The sequence below is a fragment of the Pteronotus mesoamericanus genome, unplaced genomic scaffold (genome assembly GCF_021234165.1).
Source record: "Pteronotus mesoamericanus isolate MK-2021 breed Mesoamerican mustached bat unplaced genomic scaffold, CSHL_Meso_final contig_657, whole genome shotgun sequence".
NCBI lineage: Eukaryota > Metazoa > Chordata > Mammalia > Chiroptera > Mormoopidae > Pteronotus > Pteronotus mesoamericanus.
In genome coordinates this window covers 1,275,219-1,297,454 of record NW_026555229.1, presented here as the reverse complement: position 1 = coordinate 1,297,454, position 22,236 = coordinate 1,275,219, and the positions used below count along the sequence as shown (strand labels likewise).

General features: G+C 43.5%; 1 protein-coding gene across 1 annotated transcript in view; it reads left to right on the top strand.

Annotated features, from left to right (window-relative positions):
- The first annotated feature begins 3,515 nt into the window (after positions 1-3,515).
- The window catches only part of PIK3AP1 (phosphoinositide-3-kinase adaptor protein 1), a 97,125-nt gene continuing 78,404 nt past the window's right edge, over positions 3,516-22,236 (top strand). The window contains exons 1-2 of the mRNA XM_054581295.1: positions 3,516-3,579; positions 9,352-9,768. Coding sequence (XP_054437270.1) covers positions 3,567-3,579; positions 9,352-9,768 — 430 coding nt within the window. The 5' untranslated portion in view covers positions 3,516-3,566. The remainder of the gene's footprint in view (positions 3,580-9,351; positions 9,769-22,236) is intronic.

Sequence of the window (22,236 nt, the reverse complement as noted above, 5' to 3'; positions counted from 1 at the left end):
AAGATATTTTAAAAGAAATTTCTTAGCACTTTCCTCTGAAACGAGCTAGAGACAATGAGGCAATGAGCACACCTAGTGCCTGGATGTCGTGTTTTCAATCCCATTCTCCACTCAAAGGAACTCCTTGGAGAGATGAAGTTTAAAAATAAGAGATTTTCTCAGGAATAGGTTGAAGAATGATAAATGAAACAGAATAAGAAACAGGCCCATGGCAGTATAAGAACTTGATATCTAACTGATGTGCCATTAAAAGTCAGTGAGTAAAAAACAGACTGTTCAACAAAGTATGTGGAATAAATGCACATTCATACAAAAAGGGAAAAAAGAATGGATTTCTCTCTCACGCCATATGTGAAATCACCTCTAGGTTGATTAAAGACTTCAATGTAAATGGCAAAACTTTAAGAATTTTAGAGGATTACACTGTAGAAAATTTTCATGACCTTTGGGCAAGTAAAGGATTCTTAAACAAACTAAACAAAAAAGACTAAACATAAAACTATAAAATGAGAAATATGAATATATTTAAAAAGTTCTAAACTAGATAAAGTAGAGCATATATAGAGTACCCTACAATTTTTATAAGAAAGAAAATAAGAGTGTATATACAGTTTAGCAAGAAGAAGGACCATGCATTTGGATAGTGGGGTGGTGTGGGGTATGTGTGGTCAGGGGAGATGACCTCAAGTAGATGAACATATCCTCCTTATATTCATCTATATTCTGACAAGGAATAGAGACCTGCCAGGTCCACAGGCTGGTGAAGAGAGTGAGAGACGGTGCGGGAGAGGACAGAGTCTGGAAGACCAGTGTGTAAGCAATGTTCTCCAATAAGGATATTGAGCAGATCCTTAGTAATTTCCGAGCTGGAATGCCCTCTGTACACATGAGCAAATGGAGGATTTGGGGAGTATGTATATAGCTTGCATAAAGTCCCAACATGGGCTTGGAGAGAATTTAGAGGGCTGATGTAAGAATTTGGGGCCGCTGTCTTTCTGTTCAGATGTCTGTCCCTGTCCCAACTGCCTTCCTCACCATTCTCTCCCTCTCTTCATCTTCCAGCAGTCCAGGTTCTGCTATTCCAGGTTGGACTCCCTGATGTTACTGCTGACCTCTGTGACCTGTTGTTTTTATATCAAATCTTATTTTCCCTGACCTCTCACAGAGATCCACCCTGCTGATAACCTTCTCCTCAAAACCCTCCTCCCTTGGCATCCTGGTTTTCCTGGCCTGCCTCCTATCCCACCTCTCAGGTTACTCTGCAGTCCTTTGCAGACTCTTCTTCCTGTGGCCGCTGAGCATGGCCCTTCCCCATGGCTCTGCCCCTGAGGCCAAGTTCTTGCCCTCGATTTCCTCTCCCGTACCCACTCATGCAGCTTTAATTCCAAGGGTGACATCCCAGCCAGGCCTTTAAGTGCCATTTCTCTGTTCTGCAATGACATGGCCCCCAGGATATCCCATGGGTACCTCAAACTCAACATTTCCAAACTTTAGCTCACCATTTTCCTTACTCTGATGGCTTTTAATATGTACAACCTGTTTTTGACATCTTATATTCCCCTCCTCCAAGCTTAGGTTGCCAAGAGTTTCAGTGTCTGAAAAGTCTCTTCTATCTTAAATTTAAGGATTTCTTAGCTATGTTCATTCAATCACTCATTCAAATACAGCATATTCCCTGTGTCACAGTTGGCTCCAAGTGTGGGAGGTTCTATGGTGAAAAAGGCAGGCTTGGATCCTGCCTCTGAGGGGCTTGGGGTTGAATGGAGGACACACAAACTTAAAGACTATCTATAGTTCTATAGGCCCAAAACTATCTATGTAATTTTCATTAAAGAACTGTACAGGGCTGTGAAAGTACATAATGAGAGAGAATGTGTGTGTGTGTGTGTGTGTGTGTGTGTGTGTGTGTGTAAAACACAGAAGTTCTGAGTGTGGGGAATAGGTGTAAGGTATAGCAGGTAAGCGAGCTCATCTCCTCTTTTGGAGTTCAGGACTGTGGTAGACAGAGTCACACCCTCCCCCCACCCCAGAGATGTCCACATCCTAACTCCTGGAACCTGAGCGTATGTTATGTTACATGGCAAAAGAGAATTAAAGTTGCAGATGGTATTAAAATTGCTAGTCAGCTGACCTTAAAACAGGGAGGTTTTCCTGGACTCTGTGGGTGGGATTCATGTAATTGTGAGAATCATTAAAAGTGGAAGAGAGAGGCAGGTGAGAGAGTCAGAGAGAGAGAGAGAGATGACCCGGAAACAGGGTCAGAGAGATGTTATGTTGCTGGCTTTGAAGATGACGGAGGCCATGAGCCACTATGTGTAGTCTCTAGAAGCTGAAAAAGACAAGGAAATGGATTCTCTTTTAGAGCCACCAGAAAGCAACACAATCCTGCCGACCTTTGATTTCAGCCCAGCGCTACTCATCTTGGGCTTCTGCAATACAGAACAATAAGATAGTAAATCTGTGTTCTTTTAAGCCATTTTGTTATGTCAGCAGCAGAAAACGAGTTCTCGGCCTCAACCCTGGCATTTCCATTCTTAAATCCATTTATTTCCACCTTTGCCTGACCCTATCTTTCCCTCATCTCTGCTCTCTGGATCCATCTTCTTGGACCCTGCATTGTTCAGGATCCAAAGGGACAGTGCTACTCACATCAGTTACAGGAGCAGGCAAAGGAAGGAGGACAAGAAGCTGGCTGGTGAGTGCAAGAGTTAAGTGAGATCTCTAACCCTGGAGACAGACAGGCCCGCTATGGAACCTCGGGAGCATTTGGCTTGTTTCTTTAGCTCTAACAGGAAGATCGTGATGAGGGCTACCTCAAATGCATCAGATATAAAAAGATAACTATATCATGCAATCATGTGAGATGATCATTAATGTTCATGTGCCATCAGGAGACCAGGTCCCAGGAATTACTGAAGGGTAATCAAGGGCAACGTCTGGCACCCAGGGCCAGGTGCCAGGGAACATGCTTCTTCCCCTTCCTGCCCCCTCCCCTTTCCTGCCGGGGCAGCAGCTCAGGGAGAAAGTCCCAGGGGATGGGGAGACGGCTCGGCCAGCTGTGCTCATAAACCCCTACCCAGCTCCAGGTCACAGAGGTTGGACAGGTGGCTCAACCTTCTTCCTCCCTCCCTTCTCAACACCCTCTCCACTTTGGGCTGCCTTTTGGTAGCAAGACCAGGCTGGTTTCACGGAGAGTGGGCGCACGTGGCGCGAAGCCCCCAGCCTCTTCCCTACCCCGAGCGACGGTGGAAGGGGGTGGGGGGAGCGGAGGCCGTGCGGGGGGCTGGCCGGCAGCCCCGACGGGGGTTCTCACTTCCCCTCCACAACGGCTGGGGGTGCAGGTGCCCCGGGGCTGAGCCCCGCAGGCGCAGGAGGGGCGGGCCTTGTGGACACGCCCTCGGAGCAAGTCCTCGCAGCCTGCAGGGAGGAAGCGTCAGAGCCGCGGCTGCTGCTCCGCGGAGCCGGCCTTCCCTCCGGCCCCGCGCCCAGGGACGCCGCCGGCCTCGCTCCGGGCCCCAGGCCACCGCGCGCGCGCGGCGAGCCGGGCGTGAGTTGCGCCCCGCGGCATGGCAGCCTCAGGTGCGTAGGAAGGGCGCCCGGCCCATCTGGGAGCCTCCCCGCTAGTGCGTCTCTTCCTCTCTCCGCGCGCTTTCCTGATCCCCACAGCCCTCCGAGCGCCTTCCCACTTACAACTTTGTCGGGTCTCTTCGCTCTTTCTGTTCTTTCCCCCAGTTCCCTGTCGCAAAGCTCCCACCCCGACTTCCCCACGTTCCCCTTCCCAGCCTGTTGCGCGGTTCTCTGCAGCCCCTGCCCGACCCACCTCTGTCATCGCTTTCTAATCTTCTTTTCTCCCTCTATTACTAACCCTCGGAGCCTCTGTGGGTCGTTTCTCCTGTTCTTCCAACTCTCTGAATCCAGAGTCTGGGTTGAAAGAGCCAACTTGTCAGCGCCGGCGAAAGCTTCTAAGATCGATAGGGGGCGCTCAGACAATCCTCGGTTGGCACTGGGAGATCCAAGGCGACCTTTGGGCCACTTTTCTGAGCCTAGTGCCTCTACCCATCTTGGCTTTGTTTTTCGTCTGGAATTTCGATAGGAATGGAGGAACGCCATTCCTTTAGCTTTACTTTTCCTATGTCCTTTGGGACACTTTGGAGGATGGGGGAGGAGTGGAGGCCACTGGGTATCTACCCATCAAAATGTGCCGAGGCTTTTCTGATTAGTCTTTGGGTTCCCTTCTTGATTCTTGGGGTGTATACACTTAGGAAGTCACTCACTCACTGAGATCCAGGACGCATCACATAATAATGATGATAATAGAGAGCACTAATAAGCACTTACCGTGCACTTTGAGGGATAATGTGCACCTTAAGTATGTTCTCCGTGCTGACCAGGACACGCCTGGTCTCTGCTCTTCAGGAGCTTATAGTCTTGTGAAGGAAAACATAAATAAACAAAGATTTACTAGATGAGACTATTACAGTTGTCATGTTTACAGTTACAAGCGGTTTTACTTGTGTTTTCTCTTCCTATCTTACGAAGTTTTAGTAGAGATAACACATGAAAACAGGATGTAAAAGCCTTTTGAAAAATAAATTCTAGTTGGCCAGGAGAAGGTACTGTTTGTTCTTGGAGGATGTAGGCAGATACTGTATCCTCTGAGATCTAGCCTTCTCATGGTGCTTTGGAAGTAGGGGTAGAAAGGCCCATGGTGACAGGTTTATTAGATGTGGTGATATAGGCTTCCGGGTTAAGGGAAGTGGAAAGGTAGCTAACCCTAGCCTCATTTCTTTTAATAAATTCCCTAGCTGGGCTCTGAAGGTTAAAAGAAGCTGCATGGTGAATAAGGAACCCTTGGTAATAGTAGGTTCATAGTTCACACGTTCCATTTGAAAGCTGAAGCAGAGTTATCTATCTAGAGGGAATTCATTCACATAACAAATACTTATTCCATGGCCGCTGTTTCTAGACACTGTTCTGGGTGTCCAGTATATATTCAGTAAACAAAACAGACATAAGTGATGTCCCCATGGAGCTTATGGAATATTGGGAGAAGACAGGCAATATACTTAATAAAGAAAATAGATATGACAAGTGCATGGAAAAACAACAGACTGAGGAAGTGGGGGTGCTGGGTGGAGGGGGCAAAGGGGGAAAATTGGGACAACTGTAATAGCATCATCAATAACATATAATAAAAGTAAAAAAAGAAAGAAAAAATTAAAAAAAGAGAAAAACAATGGAGAGGGGTAAAAGGGGTTAGGGTTATAATTTTAAATGAGGTGGCTGGGTTAGGCCTCATGGAGAAAGGGACATATGAGCAAAAACCTGAAGTTGGCGGGGGACATCTGGGGGGAGAGTGCTCCAGGTAGAAGAACCGTAAATGGTTATATGTGGTGTATTTAAGGAGGTCCAGAATAGCTGGACAACTGGGCAGAAGTAGGAGATGAATTGAGTGAAGCTCCTACCTCCTTCTGTGGCTGGGAATAGGCCTGGGTTCTTACGTCTGGGAAACAGAAAATGGAGGGGAGGGGACTGGTTCAGAGGAGGCAGAGGAAGCCCTTCCTTTAGCGTCCTGGGTGCATCATTTTAGTGGCATGGCCAAAGGGGCTAGAGGGCTACAGGGTGTGCTTCCATTCAGATAGGGGCCCAAACCCAGTGGCCAAACCTGGGCCTTATGGGTGCTGCAGTGGCTTCCGTAGACATCTCTAGTGGTTAGAGCTGCCAGCATCCTCTCCGGTGGGATCCCACTCAAGATGCTGCAAATGGGAATTGGGTCTCTGGGATCCCTGGGGCTCCTTGAGATCTGGAGATATAGTGACCCATGGTGGCAGGTCACAGTGGTGAGAGCGTCTCTTGCCAAGGTGCTGTAGGATCTGGGGTCAGCCAGGCCAGTCTTCCATGTGGTGCTCTCCTCCTCCATCTCATCCTCCTCCTCGTCCTCCTCTTACATAGGTTTATTGAGATATTATTCACATACAATGCAATTCACCCTTTTAAAGTGTACAGGTCAGTGGTTTTTAGTATCTTCACACATATGTACAACCATCACTGTGGTCAATTTCATAGCATTTTCATCACCTCGAAAAGAATGTTGATCTGCTTCAGCTATCACCCCCTTATTCCCTCCTCCTCCCCACCCCTAATATCTACTTTCTCTGTCTATAGACTTCCTTGCTCTGGACTTTCATATAAATGGGATCATGCAGCATGTGGTCTTTGGTGACTGGCTTTTTTCACGTAGCATAATAATTTCAATAATAAGGTTCATCAAAGTTTAACATATATCATCAGTACCTCCTTCTTTTTATGGCCGAATCATGTGGTCTCCTTAAATTCCCTTCTACTGAAGGGTAATCATTAGTATTTTGTTTTTAAAAGGCATATTTTCTTGTTGAAATCAAGGAGAATCTTGGCTGCCTGTCCTTGAAAGAACTTGAGAAGCAAAATAAAATGGGGTGGAATTAGCCTATCCTGGAATATTCTCTAGGCCTCTGATGGCTTATCTTGTATTTACACATGAGAGAGAGGAGAAGGAGGCCATATGTAACTTTCCCAAGTGGCCAAGTCTGGTTAGTAGAGACTAGAATGGTTTTCTTTATGTGTCAGCCTCATACCCTTGAAGAAAGCTCTCATAGGTATCTCTTATCTCCAGATCCGTCTACCATCCTTGTACTTCCAGGAAAATAGGGTTTGAATGAACCTTTAATTTTTCATAATCTTAATTTCCATCTGATCCTTGAGGTCCCTCAATATTCCTAACAAGCCTCAAAACTTGAAATCCCTGGAAACTCCTCACATGAACTGCTTCCGGATCTCTTCCTAGGCTGGCCACCTTCCCTTTGTCTCATCCTTTTGCAGTGTGGTATAGATTCAGCCATGGGATTCCAGGACAGATGAACTGCGTGCCAGTGTCACCTACAGATTAAAGAAATGGTCTGGGCCGGGTAGCTTGAAACACACTTCCTCTTTGTTCTCATCTCAGGTGGATTCTGAATCTTTCAAAGGAACCTCTCTTTTAGTCACTGTGTTTCTTACCATCACCATCACTTTCTGTTGCCACCGGCCAGCCTCTGCTTTACTGTGACCGATTCCTTTCTCCTTCTATAGCCAAACCTGTTCTTTAAGCTCTACAAAGATCCTTCCTTATTTCTGTCTAGGATTTTGGACTCATTGTTGTTTTATGTATTTCATTTCTTCTAATAAACAAATAGCCAAAAATGAGATAATTGATTTGGCAAACGTGAAGAAATGACTAATGGTTAGAGGAAGGGAATTATTTTAGAAGCAAGTGGTATCCTTACATGAGAGAGTTGCTGACAAAGCATTCAGTCCTTTGTCACTGCCCAGCATGTTACGGAGGGATTTTAACTTCCACTTTAGACTTTCTTACAACTTCCCCAGCTTTCGGTTTCAGCAGCAGAGCAAAGTTCAGGAGGTTGATAGGTTTCGTTGTCCTCACTTATATTGAGGCAAAATTTGCTTAGATTGAGTATATTGGTCTGAAGTCACACTACAGATTGGTGGTGGCCAAGGAGGCTGTGATGCTAAGTGGTCTGAGGCACTAACCACTTCCTTCTCAAGGCCTGCTGCTCAAAGAGGAGTTGAATTTAACACTAGAAGCCCTGGAATGAGATGTTTTAAATATGTTTGTCATATAGAAGAGGCTATTCCCATAAGAGCTTTATTTTTTTCTTCAATTGTATATTTAAACTTTTATTTTAGAAGTTTTAGATTTATAGAAAAACTGTGAAGATAGCAGGGAGTTCCGTATACTCCCCCATTCAACTGTGAAGATAGAGAGTTCTGTATACCCCACATTCCATTTCCCCTGTTGTTAACATTTAAACCTCCCTTCATGACTAGAGGTCTTTAGTGAACAACAGCTTTTGTGTTTTCTGTTACCAGAGAAGAAGGGAGTGGTGAGGCTGGATCCATGGTGAACTGAATATTTCCTCCCTCACTGGCTCAGAACCTGTCAATCTGAAAAATGCTGTGTTGCTTTTGGGTCACTGTCTCCTTATAAACGTGGCATCCATCGCTCATGACTGCGTGGTCAGCCCAGTGTAAAGTCGCTGGTTTCCTGCTAAGTCAACCAGTGCTCCAAGGCCCATACTACCTTCTTAAGGGCACTTCTTATGCTGTAGGAAATCTCTTCTTCCCTTCCTTGCCATCGCTTGCCAACCCATTGAAGATATAGCTGATGGCTTCTTCATCACTAATGTATGGGACCGCATCCTTTCTGAGATCTTACTGTTCTTCTAACGCCTTTTGTCTTAGCTTTGTGACTGATTACTAAGTGTGAATTTATCTTCACAGCTGAAGTTTTTTTTCTTTTAATCTTCAAATGAGGTATTTGAGCCAAATGATCCCCGAAAGCCCGTTTTAACTCAATATTTCTCTGAGGCTTTTGACTCAGTCTCTGGCATTTATGCTTTACTAGGAGAAGAAAGTCTGTGTCACGAACCATGTGTGGTGCGGGACACCTTACAGATGGTATTGTGTAGGCATTAATTCCACCACAGTTACTGTCTACATTAATGCACTGTTTATAATAATGTGAGGTAAGGACACCAGGTACCAATCACTGAGGGTTTACTACATGCCAAACACTTTGCTTAGCACTTTATGTAAAATACTAATTTATTCTCACTGATAAATATTGCTGTTATATTTCCATTTGCAGATGAATAAACTGAGGTTTAGAATATTTAAGTAACTTGCCCAAGGTTGCACAGCTAATGCTTCACAGAGCCAAGATGCTAACTCTGGCTGCCTGATTTCAGACCTGTGCTTGTCACCACTTTATTTGGGGAAGAGCCAGGTTCTGGGGCCAAACTGTCTGAGTTTAAATTCTGACTCTGCCACTGTGGATCTTGGGTAAGTTGCTTAACCTGCCACCTCTGTTTTGTCATCCTTAAAATGGGGCTAATGATAGTAGCTACCTTAGAAGGCTGCTGTGATACTTACATGAGTTTACTAGACGGTGTGCCTAGAAGGGCACCTGGAGCATAGCGAGCTCTATAGAAATGCTTGCTGTGATGATGACGATGATGATCATCATCAGTGTCATCTCTATCCTATTTTGTACCCGCTGTGGGGGGGAGAGTATGCCCACAGAAGCAATAGCTAATGTAAACATCTGAAATGGCGTTGTATGTTTAGGCAAAGACAGAAAGTCTGGTAAGGTTGTAACACCAATTGTAAGTAGGGAAAAAGGCCAGACAGGTATGCTGGAGGCAGACTGTGAAAGGTTGTGGGTGCCCTGCTCCTCGTCTGGACAGTGTATCTTGCAGGTCATGGCTTCAAAGGAGCAGGTGTGTTAACACACTTCTGTGCCTTGTTCTTGCTCAGGGGTGTCCCGAGGGTGTGACATCCTCCTCTTCTATAGCTCGGATGCTGAGGAATGGTGCCAGTATCTCCAGGACCTCTTCCTGGCCAGTCGGCGGGTCCGCAGCCAGAAGACGCTGACTTACAGGCTGGGCCCTGAGACCTCCTTTTCGGCCGAGGACCTGACCTTCTTTCTCAGCCCGCGCTGCATCGTGGTGCTGCTGTCTGCAGAGCTGGTGCACTGCTTCAGCCAGCCGGCCCTGCTGCCGCTGCTACAGAGAGCCTTCCACCCTCCGCACCGCATGGTCCGGCTGCTCTGTGGGGTGCAGGACAGCAAGGAGTTCCTGGACTTCTTTCCAGACTGGGCACACTGGCAGGAGCTCACCTGTGACGACGAGCCTGAGACTTATGTGGCAGTGGTGAAGAAGGCCATTTCTGAAGGTAAGGGTCTCTTATGGAGATGAACAAGCCCTGGAAAAATGACTAATCCAGGCCCCAGGCATTTCAGGTGAGAAATTGTCATGTTAACATTAGTCGTTTATATTATAAAATGAGTGCGGGCCTTGCCAAGAGCCCCAGTCATATCTATTGGTGTAGAGCAGCCTATTCCTGGGGTGGGATAGGAATAAGATAGGTTTGGACCACAGGAGAGGAAGATGACACTTTCCCTTGAGTTCTGTGCCAGGACAGAAGCCCTTCTAGAGTTTTCTACACCTTGGAAGGTGCAGGACACAGGTTCCAGCTGAGTAGAGGGCAGTGGGAGTGGGAGGCTGAGACTTAGTTTGGTGGGGGTGTGAGGACCAAGACTGCCCACTTTCCTGCTTGCAAGCCATTTCTGTTTTACCATGATGTGACCATAAGATTTTTGTTGAAAAGGGATCACTTTTGGGTATTTATAGAGAAATACCCTTTTATTTCCCATCAGCCTAACTTCTGTTTTTGGCCATTTTCTTCTTTTAAAGTAGGAAAATTCCGATTTTCTCTGCCAGGGCTGATGACTTTAGTGGCCCCAGGAAGTGTGACATGTACACTGTTTAACAGTAACGGAAGATGTGATCTTGGATGGATACATGTCACAGCTTTTCTTCCTCTTTTTGTTTTCTATTTTTGCCTCACTGTGGGCTATGAGCAAGCTATGTGTTTTCTTCTGTTCTCTTGCTTTTTGAGATTTTTAATACCTGATGCCAACAAAGAAACCTGGAAAACTATGGAGTGATGGAATTACGTCCAGTTTTCCCTGATGTGACTTGGGTATTAATTTGGTGCATTCACCCCTGTCTCATTTAATGAACTGAATCAAGAAGTCACAAATTTTGAGTGACCTTAAAAAGCTACTACAGCTTTGTAGATACTTTTATGTCAGGAATAGTCTGCTTTACACCAATAAAAACAAACAGGTCATGTAATGTAGTAGGATCCCAGATCATTTTGAAATATAAATGACTACTGTCAGCCTAAAGCATCTCACCTGAAGTGCTTGAGACCTGGATTAGTAATTTTTTCTGGGTTTGCTTATTTCTACTTCAGAAGGACACGAGGATAGGAAAAGCACACACTCTATACTTGCTTGATCGCACTTCATTGCTTTGAGGGAGCTGTGATCTGTCTGAATTTACAAAGCCCTGAGACACAACGCTGTTTCTGTGGATTAGTTTATGTCGCTGCAATGGTTCACTGTTGTACGCCGGCCACTGTGACCCACCAACCAGTCACTCAGAGCTCCATGGATGAATTGTCACTGTGCTGGCACCTTATGTGTGTTCTCTAACAGATTTTCTTTAAAACATTACACTGGTGTTGTTTTTTTTTAAAGAGGCTAAAAAGGATTTTAAAAATATTTTTTGGATACATCCAATGTTTAGATATGGGGATAAATGGATGTCCTATAATATTTTACTTTGTACTAACAACTCTGGCTCAGTATGCTATGAGCCTTTAGTTTCAAGTGTTTCAGAGAGAATGAATTGTTTCACAGTGCTGTTCTGAGAGCAAAGAGCCTTTCATCAGAAAGATTATTTTAGTAGGGGATTAAAATGAGCTGCTTAGTGGAAAATCTCTGCAGTTCAAAAATCAATGGACACACAGGAACAAATGGAATTCTAGGCAAGAGAGGAGGGGGAGGAAGGGCGGCTCATGGCGTCAGTATTCCTTTCTTATCTGGTATTAGATTTGTGAATTTGGGGGGTTAAGCTCTCTGTGTATAATAAGATGGCTTGGATTTGCTTTTGGGGTATCCATAGTTATCATCCTTGGTCAGTCCAGTTATGTGCTATAGCTCTGATTTTTATGTTAGACAAGCTTTGTTAACAAACTTCAGACTCAGCCCAGGCTGGTGTGGCTCAGTGGATTGAGTGCAGGCCTATGAACCGAGAGGTCTCTGGTTCGATTCCCAGTCAGGGCACATGCCTGGGTTTTGGGCGAGGCCTCTGGTTGGGACCATGCAAAAGGCAGCCAATTGATGTTTCTCTCTCACATTGATGTTTCTTTCCCTTTCTTTCTCCCTCCCTTCCCCACTCTTTGAAAATAAATGAATAAATATATTAGTTAATTAAAGAAAAACAAACAAGACTCAGAGTCAGGCAATGTTGCAAAAAGACCTCTGAACAGCTGTAGAGACACTCAGTTGCCTGTTTCTGCTGCCAACCAGATGCCCAATGTTGGGCAAGTCACTTAGCTTCTTTTGGTTTCAGTCTCCTCTGTAAGAGGTGGGATTAGACTTGATCTAAGATACTTTCCAGGCCTAATAGTTGGCAACTCTCCTAGGCCAGAGAGCCTCAGACATTTTTGAAGCACCATCTTTTCACCCTATTTCATACCTGCTTTGACTCTAAGAAGCATCAGGCTAAAAGAGTGCTTAAGGACAATACTGTCTCAATACTAGGTATCTAGTATAATTGTCCTTGGTTACATTCTGTGTAACTTATGATGGTTTATTTTACTACACCTCTTGTACACATGAAGTTTTCTTAAGGGACCTCAGAATAAAGGCAAAAGATAAAAATTTCATACATTCCACCACTAGCAGCAGGCCTAGGAGAAAAAAGTACACAAAACTTGTTTCTTTGACTTTCTGCATTTAAAATGGGAATAAACTATTGGTAGGGACAGTAATCGTGGGGTTACTGATTATAGGTCTGTTGAAAGCTACAGGGAGACAAATTTCAGGAAAGCTTAGTAACAGTTAGAGTGTGCAAAGACGGAACGGGTAGCCTTTTGAGGCGGTGAGCTCCACATCACTGGGAATGTGTGCCTGGAGACTGGTCTAAAGGGACTCACCTTTGGAACAATGGTTGGACCATGTGAGCTTCATAGCCTTTTGATTATAAAATTCCTTTATGTGAAATTTCTCTTCTCACCAGGAACACATTTCTATTCTGAATTCAGTCTTCCTCCTTCACCAGGGCTCCCTGAGGTTTCTAACTCAAAACTGAAGAACTATTGGTCACATCCCTACTATGGCCTGAGCAGAAAATAGCAAGAAAAAAACACCTCGATTTATAATCCATGTAACCCTTGAAAATGGTAAAGCTCCCAGAGTATTTTTTAAAAAATGATTTCTAACTTTCTGTCTTTTTTTTAAAAAAGATTTTATTTATTATTTTTAGACAGAGGGGGAGGGAAGGAGAAAGGGGAAGAGAAACATCAATGTGTAATTGCCTCTTGCACGCCCCCTACTGGGCACCTGGCCCGCAACTCAGGCATGTGCCCTGACTGGGAATCGAACTGGCGACCCTTTGGTTTTCAGACTAGTACTCAATCCACTGACCCACATCAACCAGGGCTCCCAGAGTATTTATATGTATTTTTTTTCTTAACTTTGAGATAGTGAAAGAACATGACTACTTAAGATACTCACTGAGACCATTTAAAATTTAGGATAAATACTAGACCACTTAAAATTTAAAATAAGGCCTAAAGATCAAAAGCTTTAGAGAGCAGAACTGGTAATGAAGGAAATTATTCCAGATACTTAGGTTAAATGTAGTTACAGGTCGTCAATTATATTTTTCCTTGCTGCTGCATTATCTAAACAGGCGCTTCCCAAAGTTCACTGTGTTCAGGAGGCCCTGGGGATCTTCAACTATGCATATCCTGCCTCTGTAGTTCTGGGTGGGGCCCAAGATTCTGTATTTCTAATAAACAACCAGTTGATGTTGATGCTGGTGCTGCTGGTCAGAGGTCCACATCAAGCAAGGGTCTAATGTACCCTACACTAGGAACCCTGGCAAAGGGTTCCTTTGTCAGATCAATGGTCAAGTACCTCTGTTGTACACAGACCACTTTCTTGCTTTTCTGGAAGTGGAGGCATCATCACCTCAGCGCGACTGCTGCACACGCCTCAGCTGAGGTGTATAATTAGGCCAGTGCTGGGGCTTAGGCCACCGGGTTGCAGCGTAGAGCTCCTGGCTGTCTTCCTCTGCCCCAACTCGAGATTCCATGAGTTAGCTCTGGCAGCTTTTGATCCCTTAGTTTTCCAGCTATAAGTCAGTGGCCCTGACATTGGAGCTGGGTTATACTTTCATCACGATCCTCACGGCTTCTTCATTTAATAGGCCCATTTATCGTAATTACTATTCCACTCAGAAAAGTGTTTTAGAGATTTTATTTTCCACTACCTCTCTCCAAATTTATCAGCTACCTTAAAATCGAGCAGATGTTTTAATTAGAGTCTTCAGTGTGCTGAAGCAGCCAGTTTATTTCTCAGGATTCTCATCTGTAAAATGATGGGTTGGGCCAGATGATTTGGAAGGCTGCTTGCAGCTCCCCAGAGTTGTAACATATCATTATAAGTTTCCTAAGACAGCAAATCACCCAGAACCTTTTAACTGATGCAGGTTAGTTCCAAAATGTCTGCAGGGATATATATCCTCTGCGTAGGAGACTGTACTATTGTTTTGAAATTTTTGGACTTGTTGGGTGATTATTTTAAAAGAAGGAAGTGAGAAAAACCCAGTTACAGCACAGAAATTATTTCCTCTTTGCTGGGGCTCTATTCTTTGCTTTAAAACTCATTTGAACACAAAAATAGATTCTGTTAGCCTGTGTGGGAAAGGACTTGGTGGATGATATTGAGTTTTATTTCAAAAGTTCTCATCATTGTCTGTGTGTGCACGCCTCTCTGTGTTTGTATGTGTTGAGGGAAAAGGGAAGCACTAAACCTAATTCTCCTAATATTGTTCAGTATTACAACTAGAGATCCTGTCTTCTTTATTTTTTTAAGTTTTTAAGTTTATTTTTAGAGAGAGGGTAAGGGAGGGAGAAAGAGTAGGAGAGAAACATTAATGTGTGGTTGTCTCTTGCGTGTCCCCCACTGGGGACCTGGCCTGCAACCCAGCCATGTGCCCTAACTAGAAATTGAACCAGTGACCCTTCGGTTCACAAGCTGGTGCTCAGTCCACTGAGCCACACCAGACAGGGTTCTGCTTCTTTGCACAAATTATTTTCTCTTTGCCTCCTTCATCCTTCCTCATGATCTTTGTGCTTTAGAAATTCAGATGATACCTCAAATCATAATGTATTTTGCCTTTTGTTCCTATGGGAAAAATTTAAAGGGATATGCCCCCATCTAGCCTTCCTTTGTTAATATTAATGTTCTAACCTGACTGTTAAACTGGAGTTTAAAAGAAAAACAATTGGGATATTTAAAAGTGCTTTCGGCTAATCCATGGATTCCAAAATCTTTCCCTAAATTTAAAAAATAACATTTTTTTTTCTGAGATAAAGTAATAAATGTTCATCATACTGTTTTAAGAAAGAAAACATACCTTTCGGTTATTTCCATTTTTTTCTTTTCTAATTAACATTGCAGTAAATCTTCGTGCTGCTTTGTGCCTATCTTTGTGAATCTCTGTTGATTTCCTCCCAACTGTACCTTTGCAGCCTCCCAGAGACAGGACTGCCCCCTGCTCTGTGCATCTCCCCACCCTCCCTGAATAGCCTGAATCCATGGCCTCTCTTACTACAGTTCTTTGTTGTCACAGTTTATTTTGCTTTTCCTTTCCCTTTTTGCCTGTTAGTTATTACCATTTACAGTACCTCTTGCAAAGATCCTCCTCTGGAGAACAGCCCTGAACCCATCTGTCCCGTCCTGGGAAGAGCTGATACTCAGATAAATGTTTCTATGACAGTTACTGTGAGTAATGCTTTGGGCATGTGCATTTATTTCCCCCATAATCCTGAGTGGACAGGTGGTTTTACCACCATTCCCCTGCACGGGTGGTTTTACCCCCATTCCACAGACAAGGAAACTGAGGTTTAGAGAGGTTAAATGACTTGCATAAGGACTAGGAGCAGCTCACTTTGGAACCTAGGGCCCTCAGACTCTAGAATGCTCTCTACCTGGTCTTGTTTTTCTCTAAGTCTCCTCCCCCCACTCTCCTCTTCCTCATGGAGACAAGAACGGTGAAAAAAACTTCATGGAAAAGAAAAGATTAGAGACAATAATCAGGTCCCCAAGTCAGTCTGGGCATTGGCATTGCCCTGCACTCCGTTTAAGATGCAGGTGCCTGGGCCCCACCTCAGACCTACTGAACCAGAACCTCAGGGTGTTGGTCCCGGGAATATGAATTTCAAAAAGCCTTCACAGTTGGCTCTGCTGTGCAGGCCTGTTCTAGGCTCTGTTCCATGCCTGCTGCCCTGTCCTGGTGTTCTGGTTGGATGAGCCAGCAGCAGCTCGGGCCCTATGGGCTGTTACGATGCAGGTCACGGGGCACCGGTCCCATGGGTTCAGAGCTTGCCCATGGCACAACTCGCTTCCACGTCACAGGCAGCAGCCTTCAGAGAGGGGAAGAGAGTCAGAGCCTCACAGCAAAGGGGAAGTCACTGCACCCTCCTTGCTGTCCTTGGTGAGGTGGCCTTGCTGATGGTAAGCCATTGACTTCTGGGGCTTCTGTGGGGCCTTGCAAAGAGTAACGAAAGAATCTGACTGTGGGCTGCTTGAAATGGACTATTTTTGTCCTACTGTCCCCTTGCCTCATGGCTGTGGGTGGTTGGGTCTGCTTTTTCTCTCCTGTGGGTTAGCCAGCAGTCGGCTCCTCAAGGCTCCTCCTTAAGCACACCCTGCTGAAGGATGCTTTCTTTCTGCAGCCTTCTCTTTCGAAGTGATCTTTAACTTGGGGAAGGAGATGCTCAACTGAGATGGTGAGATCTACCTTGGTGTCACTAAAAAGCTACAGCCCTATTCAAGTCTGTCCAAGTGTCCCTTGGATTTCCCTTGCCAGGTACCCTGAGTGCCTTGTAGAATAAGATACCTCCATTCTCCTAGCTGTGCCTGGAACAGTTAAGGACAAGTGCCCATGGTAGACTTTTGTGCCCATGGAACTTTTCCACTGAAGCCTGAGGGTCCCCTGGGATTATCCGTTTTCCATAAGGCTGTGAGCCCCAGGTGGTGTAGTGAAACTGGCCACCCTGCCGCTTCGTCAGCCTTCTCCTTTCAGGTTGTTAGTTTTTCTGAGGCCCCTCAAAGAAAGTATCTGCAATGCAGTGAAAAGGGTGTGATGAATGCTGAAGTTTCCCCGAGTGTGAGAATCTCAGGTTTGCACCTGTCCTGATCTAAACTTTCTAACATGTGCCAGAATGGAAATATCAGCTATTGGAATTTAATTGGTTAGTTTCTTACTCTGTTGTTTCAGTATTTTCTGCATCTTGCAGAACCTGAGGTACTGGTTCAGTAGGTCTCCTGGTTGCTAGAAGAGAATACTTTAGAACTTTGAAGGGACTGGACATCTGTTTTCCCATTTCAGAGCCCTTTTATGAACGTTATTTCATTTGGTCCATGCAGTTTTTCTAAAATGCAGAAATTATCTCCAATTTAAAGATGAGGAAAGCAAGGCTTAGCCAGATTCAATGGCTTGTCCAAGGTCACACAGCTGTGTTTATGTTAGAGCTAGAATCAGGGTCAGGGCCTCCTGCCTTGCGGCCTGAAGCTGAGTTATTGCCTTATCTAGATACCACAGACAGCCTTTAGTCTGGTACATATTTACTGGGCATTGACTATTCTCAAGGGCTTGTACTAGGTGCTGGGATAGGTCAGGGAAAGACAGATAGTCACTGCCATAATAATATCTACAGTTCAGACCACTGCTATTCCAAAAATGTGTAATGTGAGTTATAGATGAAATTTAAAGTTTTCTGGTAGCTGTAGTAAAAAGAGAGAGAGAGAGAAGAAAGAAACAGATGCATTAATTTTAAAAATATGGTTTACTTAACCCAATATATCTAAAATATTCTCATATCAACATCTAATCAATAAAAATTATTAATGAGATATTTTACATCCTTTAAAAAATACTAAGTCTTTGAAATCTGATGTATATTGTACCCTTAGAAAACACGTTTCAAATGTTCAGTAGTCACGTGTGGCCATGTTAGTGTAGATCAAGAAGGATGCTTACTTTTCAGAGAATTGGGGCCATACCAGTTAGTATATTAAATGCCATATGTAAAAATATGCCTATCCTGGTTTCTCCATTCATTCATTTGAATGGTCAGTCAGTCATTCAGAAAGTACTGAATGAGCTTCTGCCAGGTGCTGGTCGGTAGGTAACACCTCTTTTTCTTTCCTTTTCTCACTCATCTCTCCTCTTTCCTGTTTTTCATCTTTATTCTTCCCCTTCCTTTGCTCCTCTCAATATTTTGTCAGCTGTTTAGCTGTCTTCCCAAGCTCCATGAATACTGGGTCAGTTAAGACAATATTAGCTTTGATTAACAACAGGGTTTCTTTCTGTCCTTGAAATGACCAGTGTATCATCTAAACTAGCGAGTGAGCTCCTTGCAACCTATGTGAAGACAGAATCTAATCAGGATGCTCATCACACACACACACACACACACACACACACACACACACACACACACACAGAGCTTTTTAAAATTATGTGTGTAACTTTTTTCCTGAAAGAATACACAAGAAATTGCTGGTAGTGGTTGCTTTTGGAGGAATGAAGGACATTTTAAACTTTTTGTTTTAGACATTTCTCCGTTGTTTTAATTTTTCTACTGTGTTCATGCTTTACTTTCAGTTAGGAATTTTAAAAGAGAAAGATGATAGGGTTGTGGGGATTTTATGGATCTAGAGGAAGGAGTTGGGCTTGTACCCAGCTAATCCGAATAGGCCAGGCTTCTCTGTGTAAGGCTCCTTGGCCTCTTTCTCAGCCTCATGAGGCTGCTCTTCTGGGTAAGGGGAAGCGGCGTGATGTTGGTATGTGTTATTGCTGTGCTGTCTGTACCGTCACCAACTGGTGTGGGCTAGTGACTCCAAGGAAGGGATAGCTATTGATGTTTGAGTCATATTTTTACTCTTGTTAGATCAAATTTGGATTGATGTCTTCTTGGGTTACTATAATCTTTATGATAAAAAGTAAGAGAATGTGGGTGTGTATTTCATGGGCTCTGACACTGACTGGTTTCGCCACCTTGGGCAAGTCGTGGAGCCACCCTCACTCTGTTCTTCTCCTTTTTAAAATGTTGGGAGGAGTACGAGTTAACATCTCAAACCTCTACAGCTGTGAAATTTCATGATTTTAATTACGTGTGATTTTTTTATCTCTTTGCATTGCTGGGTTTCAATCTGATAGCTTTCAAAATCCCATCAAGATATAGTGTATTATTTCAGCTAATGAGTTATCTTTACACAGAAAAATTTTAAGCAGGACCTTAAATGACACAATAATAGTTTTCTGTTTATGTACATTAGCCCGAAATCAGTCTTAGGAGAATATAACATGTTGCCACTATCTGTATGAGAATGAAAGAATGTGTGTATTTAACATTTTTCCTATACTGTTCGTTATGGTCTACATGTAGATTTATGGGTTCATAGGAAGGTATCAGGGACAGGGGAAATGGGGGCAAATATGCATGACAAAATGGGTCTGTTAATTTTCCCATGTTACAGGATGTTTTGACAGCTTTTTCAGTTTGTTTCCAGTGCCATTCACATGACTGAGAGTATGTCTGAAATGGCCAAGGAAATAGGATGATTTATGCTGTGAATGACTTTTTGTTGGCCAATTGGACAAACTACTGAAACCACAGAAGACTTGTCATATGGACTTCTGCTCATATGGATATGAGCAGAATACTTCCTAATTTAGACAAATTTGGTAAAATTGAAACAGAAACAGTGGTCAGCTGTTTTTCTAAGACAGAAAATGGACAAAATCAAAAATTGAAAAACTGTCTTTTCTGTGGGGAAAAAACTTTTGGGGACTATTTCATTTTCACTGTGTTTATGTTTTTAAAGAAAGTGCTGGTCTCTACTGACAATAATTACGTGTGGTAGGTGCCTAGTAAATGGCAGATGGGTGGATGAATTTATGGGTAGGTGTACCCATGGATTGTTGTCCATTTTCCTTACACTTGAGCTTATTTTGAATGTCCCAGTTGGAGAAAGATAAATTTTTCCCATGAGCATCCTCCTTAGGGACCTGTGCTGCAGGTGCCATTTGGATCCTCGCCTGTTTCCATGGAGCAGGTTTGTCTTGTGGTCACATAGTCAAGATATGACTAAACAGAAACTCTTCAAGGTAGTTCAGAGCAAGACAGGGTCTATAGGGTGCACCTTTTTTTACTGTCTCCATACATAAAATATACCAGATAGGACTGCCTGTCCCACAAAAGAATCAGTTATGCCATTATCGAAGGTAGTTAAGAGTCAGACTTGTTAGCTTCATGGGATAGGGGGTTGAGGGGGCAGGGGGGCATGCATGTGAGTCTATTAGGAGCCAAGGCTAGACTGGGTGTGTCCTATTTGAAGGAGAGCATTGAACTGAAGAAATCTGTAGAGTTCAAAGGAGACCTCTAGAATTGGCTTAGTCAGTTCAGGAATTCCTTGGTACCTTTTTGTTCTGGGTTTATGCTTTCTGCATATGTGCTTCTTCCCTATGACTCTTATAAGGTTAGATCCATACTAAGTTCTTATTGAAAAGAATGCTGGTTGAACATACATGTTTTGTCTGCCAAGTTGCCAGTTTCACAAACAGACCGCTGGCTCTCTCTCCAACATCTGATAACACAGGAAACAGAGGGGAGGCTGATGATGAAATGAAAATGCTCTACTTCTAAATTGGACGAAAATAGGTTTCCTATTACATATACAGCTAATGTTTGAAGCTGTAGCTATAGTTAAAGCTTGCAAATAGAATACTAGCATTAGCTGTTGACTCATTTTTTTTTTTCTGAAGCATGGAAAATGTGGGAAGCCATTTCTGTGGCAGGATGTGGCATTTAGCATTCCAAACAGAGTCAACCTGTTACTCATTCTGAAACAGATTCCCCCTTTCATTTTATAAAACCTTCTCAATATGATTTCTCAAAGGCTTGCTCTGTTGCCAGAGATGGTCTCTGACTGTGACTATGGATTTGTGTGTCAAACATTTTCCAGGAAGATGTAATGCTGAGATAATCATATGGTGATTTCGCAGCCTAAATGTTTATTTTTATTTTGTAGTCACTTAGAATTCAGAGTCCCATAGGTTATAAAAGTCCTTCAACACCCCTCCTTTCCATGGTCCGGGGCGTTCATGTGAATAAAATTTGGGAGTGCTCTGGAAACCATCTAGTTTTAGAGCCTCTAATGGGAGAACAGAGACAGGAGCCAACAACAAGGTAGAAATACAGAATATTAACATTTGAAAAGAAACCTCAGGATCATCTAGCCCAACCCCTTTAGTTTGAAATGAACAAAGTAGGACCCAGATGGGTTAGAGGATCTGCCCAATGTTACACAGTTAGTGGCTGAGATGAAACTGTTAATTTATATTTATATTTAACAAATATTTATTGAGCTTATAGAGTGCCTATCACAGGAGTGGCACTCTACAAGGTCCTGGGAAGACTTGATGAAAAAGTCACACTCAGGTCCTGCTCTTGGCAAGTTTATGTGTCCTGGAGGGAGGGGGCCAATAAATAGCCAGTTGTCCTATTAATCATTTAACGAGTTCCTAGTGCTCTGAAACAGAAGTTAGGGGCCTTTCTTTGAATAATAAAAGGAACCTGAGATAGCCTGAGGGCCCCTCACATAGTTCCTTACAGCGTCCATTAAGGAAAGAATGAGTCTCCTGAGCACCCATCTTGGGAAAGAGAAGAATAGGCATGGTGTGTAGTTATGGCAGATGTTATGCACACGATTGTCCAATGGTAACATGGAACCCAGGTTAACCATGGCTTTCAGGCAGGTCAGCCATTTTCTCAAAGTAGTAATTTGGACTGTCTAAAATTTTAGAGTACTTTTATTTAAGCATTCAATTTTAAAATGAACATTATTCTTCTTCCCTGAAGTTTGTAGACAGCAGTGCTATAGAAGTGTGTATATTATTAATACAGTCCCACAGTTTGAAAGTTTTGCTTTCTAGTTCATCTAAGTGTAAGGTGGTTAGAACGATGGGCTAAAGATAAGTTAAAATTAATAAGGATTAATAAAAATCCTGCTCAGGATCCAAAAAAAAAAAAAATTATCAAACTGTAGTACAAGAACAGGATAAAGGGATATATAGTTTAAGAGCAGCATTTGTAAGAAGGTCAGGTAGGTTTTGTTGAAGGCAGTTAAACGTGGTCAACAGAGCAAAGTCACCTCCAAAAAAAGCAAATGCCCCATCAAGGTTTATGAACAGAAGTACTGGTGTCAGAGAAGAGGGTCCCCCTATACCCTGCTTTGGTCAGCTCACATGAAGTGTTCACTATTTCAGTGGGAGCCACATATAGATATCCATCCATCCATCCATCCATCCATCCACTCATTCATTCATCTACTCATCCACTGAGTTACTTATTTTTATTTATTGTCCCTTCAAAAGAATATAAGCCTCAGGAGAGTGGTGGTTTTTTTTCCTGCTGTGTCCCCATTGCCTGGGACAGAGCGTCACACACAGTGGCCGTCAGTAAAGTACTGAATGGCTGAAATGAATGTGG